The sequence below is a fragment of the Buceros rhinoceros genome, unplaced genomic scaffold, assembly GCF_000710305.1.
Source record: "Buceros rhinoceros silvestris isolate BGI_N320 unplaced genomic scaffold, ASM71030v1 scaffold14423, whole genome shotgun sequence".
Lineage (NCBI taxonomy): Eukaryota > Metazoa > Chordata > Aves > Bucerotiformes > Bucerotidae > Buceros > Buceros rhinoceros.
The window spans coordinates 16,215-25,645 of NW_010403208.1; the positions used below are offsets into that span (position 1 = coordinate 16,215).

General features: G+C 42.4%; 1 protein-coding gene across 1 annotated transcript in view; it reads right to left on the minus strand.

Annotated features, from left to right (window-relative positions):
* Positions 1-4,913: 4,913 nt before the first annotated feature.
* LOC104490617 (DENN domain-containing protein 5B-like) overlaps positions 4,914-9,431 on the minus strand; it is an 8,328-nt gene continuing 3,810 nt past the window's right edge. The window contains exons 5-8 of the mRNA XM_010132928.1: positions 7,744-7,826; positions 7,471-7,597; positions 6,501-6,675; positions 4,914-5,644 (exon numbers count right to left, since the gene is read on the minus strand). Coding sequence (XP_010131230.1) covers positions 5,461-5,644; positions 6,501-6,675; positions 7,471-7,597; positions 7,744-7,826 — 569 coding nt within the window. The 3' untranslated portion in view covers positions 4,914-5,460. The remainder of the gene's footprint in view (positions 5,645-6,500; positions 6,676-7,470; positions 7,598-7,743; positions 7,827-9,431) is intronic.

Below are 9,431 nucleotides of genomic sequence, written 5' to 3' on the forward strand. Positions count from 1 at the left end.
CAGGAATGCACACGGTTCCATTAAAGTGTCAGGCTTTCCTGCAGAACTACAGCTTTCCACTGACAAATTAGCTCCGTGGTGGCTTCAGCAGATAGTTTACCTTAACCAGCCACTGCATAGCAGACCTGCACAGAAGTTTTCCCGTTCCCTTCACATCATGTGCTGAATTTGAACCAGCTTATAATGATACATGTCTGATGGAACAGCAGGAGAGAAAATAGGAATATGTCAGCAATGAAAATGACTGCAATGACAGTGGCCTCAACCTCTGGGCTGGTGGGGTGGCAGACGGGGAAAAGAACTTCACTCTTACCTTGAGCACAGTTTGTTCCTACAAGCTTACTTGAAGTGCTGGTAAGGAACAAACCAGATCAATGAATTATTTCAACTCCTACCCATGCAAGTCTTCTCAGGCAGTTTTCTTCTACTTACCCTTTGCAGAAGACATTGCGGTGTTCCCAGACTGCATCAAAGATAGAGCAATGGAGAGGAAGTTATTTGCACTTCCTCATCTGGACAAGTTCAGTCCTGCTTTACTTCAGGTACTTACTGCCTTTAATATGTCAGATCCCACTATCTCTGATCTACATGCTTAAGCCTAACACATTTAGTAAGGTGGTGTGTGAAGTATGGCCACTCCTCCTATTGAAATTTGACCACAAGCAGCTCTACGGATTTTATTCACATTGATGGGATCCTATAAATTCACTGTTACTGCACTGTTGACAAACATCAGTATCATCAAATGATGTATCCCAAGATTCCCACATATATGGTCCTAGGCTCTGAGACTTCCAGCCCTCCCCTGAGGTCCTCTGCCTGACCAAACCCAAGAGTTAACAGGAATGAACAGACGTGCCCCACCTGATACACACCATGCACATGCACACATGCAGGGAACCACATTTCAATTACGCAGTTTTCAGAAATTTTCATATTTCTGCCAATTCCAGGACAGCTAGAGCTGGGAGGGACAGGGTGGGAGGAATTGCTGAATATCCAGTCCGGCTTAGAAAAGTCTTTGATTACTAAGCAAAGCATCTCGCTATCATACTTTCGTACCTTTTTTGTTGCTGGCACCCATCCTTTTCTTCTCTAGCAATCTCTCTTCTTACAGGACATGCCAACTGACAGCTGGGGGACATGAGTTTCACTCCAGCTTTTTAACCCGGAGTTCAAATACCAAAGCAACCCGTGTCAAGAGAGAAAAGAGACCCTCAGCTGCAGTTAATTCCATGTTTCCCATTTTGATGCCAACAGGATCCCACCCCCCTTCTCCCCACTCCTCCTTACGCACCCCAGAGACTAAGGGAGAGCATCCCAAGCTGCCTAGAAAACACCACCCTGGTAAGAGCTAAACTTCACCGTGATCCCGTTTTTAACTCTTTGATTGGCCACTCCTTACTCCTAAGCCTTGAAAATGAAGAGCTTCTGTGTCAGGGGAGGCTGAAGGGCAGGTTTTGAAATGGGCCTTCACACTCCCTCTCCCCCTCTTTGCTCCAGTAAGTTCCCAGTACCAGGAGCCACCATCAGCTGAGTCGCTTTGCTCGACTTGTTCCCTTCATGAAACATGCACTCCGGGTTCAGATCATCTTTTCAGCCTGAGACTCAAACCTCCCAGTTCCTCTGCAAGGAGAAAGTGACACCAACCGTTATTCTCACAGTTTTATTTGTAAAGGACATAGCATGAAAAGCTGTATTTCAATGTACTTCAAAACCTGAAAAACCCATGTCAGTTTGTGGTATGTATGTTAAAGTGCTTGATATAACAATATTTTACCAACGTCATCTTGAAAATAATCCAGTTCTTATTCAGTCAGTGACAATGTAAAGACAAAATATATTTAATGGAGACATTTAAGGATCATTTTAAGCTATACAGGGCATATTTGTACATTTCAAGTGTAACACACAACACTTCCCCTTAAGATGCGCACCTTCATTTGATTGAAAGAAGGAATTTTCTCAAATATGCTGTTGCGCAACTATGCTAAAAAGACATTTTTGAACAATGATATCTAATTACACAAACCAACTGGGAATAAACATGAGTAGATTTTTCACTAAACAGGAGAATTTCATTCATTTCAGAGAATTATAAATACACATTTTGTACACAGTGAGGCATTTGATTCTCTGACTCCCTCCAGCTACCATGCTGCGTGTTAGTATAACAGGACTATGCAAACTCAGACATCTGCAGACAGGTTTTGGGTGGGATTATTATTTTTTTTCAAAGAGCAGATACCAGAGAGCTTTGGTCTTTTCCAAGATTCCCTTTCTCAACCAAAGAAGGTGCTTTAACACTGAAGTAAAAACTGAATTAGCTTAGGAGAATCCTGATGGGTTCCTCACCACTCTAGTGGGTAGAATGATTTCTGTAAACCTTACAGAAAAAACCTCACAGTTTCCAATAAACGAAAGTAGCCCACTAAAAAGAAAATCATACATGATAGAATAAAAATTCCCTACAAAGAACCGTACTCCCAAGGTTGTCAAATAACTTGTCTCCTAGGAATCTGAGGCACTCAGCTGTGCTCCTTTCAACATATCTTAGGGTGGTTTATTGCCTACAAGGAAATATTAGACATACATAATTTTTACTGTATTATTACGATGATGTGAAACCTGACAAACCAAACAAGTCAATGCTTGCTGAAAAAGCTGATGTGAAGTTATGTTAAAATTAAGTGCTAAAGGTTCCTTAATGTAGTTTGGAATGGGAGAAGGCCCTGGTGTGCATTTTAAAATTTCTCAGGTTTTGACTTATTTTGACTTACGAAAGACTTTACGTAGTTATTGCCCTTTTCTCTGTGTGTGGTTTATTCATCTACCCTTGACCTTTACAGGTGCCCACTTGTCCTGCTTGCTCTTAACCTGCATCACGTCAGATGAAGGTTACGACTGCCGAAGTTGTAAAGAGTCTTTGGAGAAGTATGCAGCAGCACACTCCTGCTGGCAAATGCAGACGATGCTGCAAAGAAATCCAAGGACTAAAGGGGATATTATTTCAGTAAAATTAAAGTAATTTAGGCTGGGTTGGGCGTGACAAAATCGTGTATAGCAGTCATTAGACATAAAAGGCCTGAGTTGTGACAGAAATCAAAACAGCCTAAGCAGTCATTACCAAATAATGCTGCCACATGGTTTCTGGTGCTAAATGTGTAATTTATTGATAAAGTACTCGAGACACATTTTCAATTGCTGCTGAAGGGTTGTCATACATCTGCTGCTGACTTTAAGCAGACTTGGCTGGCCACAGAGTAAACCCTAACACCCCAACTTTCACATTTCTGGAAACATAAGAGAGATGTCACGCAGCCGTGGGCGCTGGCTGCTAACTCACGACGCCTTTCACAGCCGTTACGTTAGTCACTCACACCCACAGCAGCAACACAGCAGTGCTGCCTACAGTATTTGCGATGAGTTTAGTCAGTTTAAGGAAGTACAAGCCCAGAAGGAAAGAAGAGTTATTAAAAGCTTGAACCCTCATTAAAGTCAACAACTTCCTGACAGCGTTACTCTACTTCTTTCTTAGAAACAAAGCAACTTCTATAACATAAACCAATCCCTTCTAATGAAACAAAGTCACATGAAGAGTTTTCTTCTAGCTGGGAATAAGACGTGAAACTTCGACGCTAAAAGGAACGCTGGTATAAGAACTGGACAGCAGGACCACAAGAAAGTAGAGAAACTTGACAAAAGGCAGATGAGAAATCAAATGCTAATTTTCATCCTCTTTCCTTTTCCTTAGCTCTCATCCACCTCTCCACCATGTGAGCACTACAATGAGACCTGCTACTGTCCACCATTCCCAGCTCCCTCCTAATACCGCTTGAAAGCACAGTGCAAGGCAAATCACTTACAGTTCCAGTTAGGGGCCTTTCCCAAGCCGCAGCTGACAGTGAGACACCCACAGAAATCCACTGACAAAGTAGCCAAGATCACAGGGAATAAACCAGTGAAAACACACTAACCTCTAAAACCTAAATCAGATGAAGCTAACTACACCCTCAGATCCTTCCAACTCCCACCCACGGGAACAGAAAACACACTCCGTATTTGCTGCAATGTATCCACGAGATTATTTTAATGTAAACTTTTGTTAAATTTTTAGTGTACAGGATTTCAGCTGCTCCCAGTTCCTCTTCAAGAGCGGTATCTATAGATACACACTGTATTACTAAATACGTTAACTGCAAAGAGTGTAGGAGAGGAGCCTTGAAACACCTACGTAAGATTCTTTTTTTCCTCTCCTTTTGCTTAATTTTTTTTTTTTTTTTTTTTTTTTTTTTTTTTTTTTTTTTTTTTTTTTTTTTTTTTTTTTTTTTTTTTTCTTTTTCCCCTGTGTGTGTAGCTGGATCATCAAAAAAGTAGTCAAAGATGCTGTACTTCCTAGGAACACTCCTTCTGGGGGATAAAGGAAGACTGATAACCCGTCAGCATTTTAAAGCCAGCTGATACAGTTCAGTAGCACAGCAACATAGTTGTTTGTGACTCTGGAGCAATAATTCTTCTCAAATAAAGCAAGAATTAGGTATGAACCAAATTCCTCAAAGTGGAAAAAAGAGCCATCCACAATACAAACAGGCTGAGGGCATGGGGGAATCGTCAGAACATTTAGACAAGCAAGGGACACACACACTGCGCGAGTCAAGCAAGCCATCATTCTCCATCTCGGGCTGCAGCAGCACTGCTTAAACAGCTGTCTCATACTCTCAGGCTCCAAGGCTGACCGTGGCCCTCCTCTCCAGCGTTTAAGCACTTCGACACTTGTCTCCCCTTTTGGAGATCAACGGAATTGACACAAAAGACCTTACAGGAAAAAAAAAACGACAACTCACCACTGTGCATGGAAAGTGTTGAGTCTTGGAACAAACGAAAAACTAAGAGAGACCATGTTCAGTAGGGTAAAACAGCATATGCCTACAACATTCCCAAGAGTGAGACAATCACAATGGCTACATAAGGGTATTTGCTGTATTAATCTGCAATACCTGAAAAAAGCCCTGCTGAGCTTGCACTGTATTTACAAATTGATTGGCTTCTTCCTTGCAAGCAAGTAGCGGCATCCCTTCCCACCTCAGTCCTTCCCTCCCCCCAAGTCCTTCCCCTGGGTTTAAGCTACTCATAGTCGGAACGAGAACATTCAGTCTAAGAAAAATTTCTTAGAGTAATATAATTTCTTAAAGAAGATAGCATATTTACACACATCTAACACATGAAAATACTCTATTTTATACTAAATTTCTGTTTCAAATAAACTACAATACTGCATCTTAGCTTTCTGCAGCTTTAGAGGACAGTCCCCCTTGGGCACAAACTGGGCTTCCCACTCGCATTTCAACCGGCAGCTTTGCCTTACAGTGGTGCACTACCATCGTGTTCAAGTCCTGACAGGTCTCCAGTTGTGGGTTGCTTGCTTGGGAAAAGAATAAGGAAGTTCTCAGCAAAGCCATGCTAAACATCCACTCCTTTAACGAGCGATCCTTCTAGGATGATGTTGAAATCTTGCAATGTCTGTAGGACTCGGATAAGGGAGTTGACAGTCATGCGGTCCCGTAGGAGAGCGTTCTCCTCATACATCCTTGTAATGGGCGGGCACTCTGCCAGCAATGGGATCCACTGAGGGAGCAAGTGGTCCCTGCACAGGGGGGGAAAAGAATTATTTTACCACCAAGTACGACAGATCTCAAACTGAAATTGTCCAAGAACACAACTCTAAACATGCAGTTTCTTTTTGCGGGTGATGCATGTTGTTTGCACAAAAAAAGTTTCCTGTGTAATCATAACCCTAGGTGTTGTTAGTAAAATACAGGTAACGACATACTGAAGGAATGAAGATAGAGAGATATCAGCAGAATTGGACAACTGACTTTAGAAGAATGCAGCAACATTTTCAGATCAGGAACAGGGAAAGTAAAACTCAGGAAGAAACAAGACACTGTCTTCCAACTGCTTTTCCATGTATTCAGATAGACAAGACAAAAATGTTACTTGTTTCTAGGCACAACAACTTCCATCCTCCAAAATACAACTAAACACTGCCCCTACCTCCTCCCCCACAGTGCAAGACAGAAAACATCCCATTAGGAAAGAAAGATTCATCTGGAAGAGTTTTGTCAAAACTGTAACAGACATCCCGTTTTCCTAGGTAAAGTGATTCAATGAGGACTCAGAAAGGCACCAGCTTTTGCAAAGGAACTCTGCATTCTCAAAGCCAGCACTTCATCAAAAAATACAATTTCGAGGCAGATTTCATACATATGACTGTCAAGCTGACAGTTATAACAGAGGTCAAAACATTTTTAGCAGCTTAAACACTCGCCGTGTATCATTACTGCTTCTCTGCTCCAATTATTCATGTAGTATTAAAGCTGCCTAAGATAGGTACTGGGTAAGATAGGTATGAGATGTCTTAAAACAGAAAACTAAAGGGAATAACATCAGTGCAAAAATACAATGCAAGAGGACACATGTAACAAAGAGCAGTTAGGTACCTTGTCCCCAGGCAAACAAGAATCTGGAACTTGCCGTCCTTTCCAATGTTCCTTGGAGCTGTATTGATGGCACTCACATAATGACAGAAGGTTTTGCATGAAGATCTCTGAAGCAAAAGGGCCTCCTCATTGTCTCCAATCTGGTCACTAGTTTCAAAATAAGCAACAGCTTTCTCTGTGGTAGGGAAAAATTTAGAACCCGGTGAGCAGAAGTATTGTGACATTGAATTACGTAAGGGAATCCTTAAAAAAAACCCGCTGAGAGCTGCTGCAGTTTATATATGGGTTCCTCACTCTGAAGACCATAGGTGGTAGGTGGTGATCTCCACCTTTGCTACACGGCAGTGGTCGGCAGACTGACTGACATCTAATAAAGTCAGGTAATGTCAAGGAGCTGCACTGGCGTACCTATCAGTGGTTTCGTTGTAAGTAATACCATCAGCTTTGATATTTCCACCTTCTCTCAGCAAGCACTTATGCTCAGACTAAGTATCTCAACTTGCGAGCATGTTTTAAGGGAAAAAGAACATCTTAAATCACCCACAGATAAGCATCACCAGAAGACCAATGCAGTGCTTAGGAGAGGTTCTCAAAAACAATTAGAAATCTAAACCTTGCACTCCCTGCCCTTTCCCAACTCTCCCCCAACACCCATTGCTACTCCACCCCTAACTCCAGCCTACCTTCTTTCCGGGTAGAAAAGGAGCTGTTTGAAAAGTCAGCTGTGAACAAATGACTAGAATTTGAAGTACTCTTAAATTTCTGCACAGATTCACACTCATCACTTCTATAGGGTTTAGCATTTCTTATCTTCCACCTTCTTTCTCATTGACTTTAAGGAACCTGAAGCAGGAGCTAGGCAGGAACAAATGGCACCCTAGCCAACGAGAATCTGAGGTCTGTGCGTGAGAGTCATTTTGCCCCAATCTCTCTTCTCCTTCCTTCTCCTCCAATTCACATACCAGCTTACCTATGAAATCCCAGATGAAGACATTCTTATGAAAAATGCGAGCCGATTTGAACCCATGGTGGAAGACGTGCTCCAGTGCTGCGACCAGACCATTTTCTCCACACAACAGAATGGTAAGGCTCCCTCTCTGCGGGAAAGGGAGAGTCTGTAAGTACAACTCGCCTCATTTGTATGCCAGAAGCTTCAAATAGAAAGCTGAACAGTCTCTGCTGGTTTGTAAGAATATTTACATGCATTGTAGATAGCAGGTGGTTAATGAAAAGTAGGAAGTACCTCTTTCTCTGGCTTGTGAAAATGTTTCACAATATTGTTCACGGCTTCCCCAATTCCCTCTTGGATCTGTCCCGCATTAGGCTCTGTGAAATGATGGAGAGCATACTAGCTGAAGATACCAATTTTAAAACATTCATCAAATTCTCATGATGACATAGCTTGAACTGCAGGCATTATTCTGTATCTTTATAGTGTTCAGCCAATCATTTGTCTCGGGTAAACCTGAGCCTTAATTACACGCAACTGATAAGCACCCCGGAAAAGTCCAATAATCTGCCCTACTTAAAATGCACAACCCAAGGATCTGTCCTGATATATATTTTACTTGAGTTATTCACATCTTGCTCATCACATGGAGTACAGCAACCCTCACGCGAAGAGATATGGGCTGAAAGGCTGTAGCCCAGTCATTTGACTGACTTTTATGTGACAGAGGCCAGAAAACGCAGCACTCAATTCCTGACTCGAACCCACCATGTTTCATTGAGCTAAACCACTCTATTTAGGCGCATGTTTAGCCATTGTAGCAGTGTGAGGAGCCACAGGCAGACAGTATTATTAATGGTTCCAAAAGTAAGTTCTCTTCTGTGTTAAAATGTATGACATAGTTCTGCTCTCAGTCTGTTCAGCTGTATGCCTCTGCTACTGAATCGTGCTAATCGTCTCATCTTCCTATGCAGGTACCTGCAGGAAATTATCTAGCCCCTCATTTACTTTCTGATTAAAACAGACTGAAATTTCAAAACTTCCTTTTAAGCAGATGTTTTCCAGACTTCAGTCATTTTCATGCTTCTTCTGTGAGTCCTTTCTAGTTTTTCAGATATATGTAGGTTGCTGTTAGCTTGTCCTACAGTTGCTATTTTGGAAGCATGGAGTAATTCAGTATCATTTTAGCACACAATGACCTCCACAGTCTTTGGCAGGTCTAACACAGAGCCTCATATAGCTCACAAGACAAATGAATTATTGGGCCTTAGTGTTCGCAGACCTAGAGAAATGCTCTTGTGCCCACTCCTCCGACTCACACATATGAAGAGCTGCAATGGTCCCGTGGTGATTTCTAAATGCTGCATTACTCTTGGAGGTTTATGTTCCCTTGCTTGACATTTCAGCAGTCGTGTCCTCTAATTTTACAGGAACTGGACAGATTTATGAACAGGATCTACACTGTGCTCATCTGTATGCTTTAGCAGAGAAAGCTTCACCTGGCCCTTACAGTACCCTGCCTCTTCCTGTTGTAGCCAGGTGCAAACACTCATAAAAGCCTATTTTAGGGATTTGAAGTTGATGTCCCCTAGGGTCCCTCTGGACATGTGCTCCTCCAGAAAGCAATTCACAGCATCCACATCATACTCTGAACTGCCCTTCAGAGAAGGCCATCCTCCCACTGACTGCAAAGTGAGCCAGGAAGTTGAGCAGCTTCAGTTACCGCAAATTCTGCTGCCTCCTCCTCCCTCATCTCATAGCTCCATGCTCCAAGTTCAGAGATTATTATCTCTGAACTGTCAAATGGGGACATTGAAGGAGGTAATGTGTACAGGCACAGAGCAAGCCGCAGCCACACAAACTGGGGCAGGAAAAACTCATCGGCTCACAGCTGTTACTCGGCACCGAGCATCGCTTCAGTAGGAACAATCCTCTTCATAAAAGCTTTTATTTCTCAGCAGTTGCTGCCCCCTTGCCCTTGA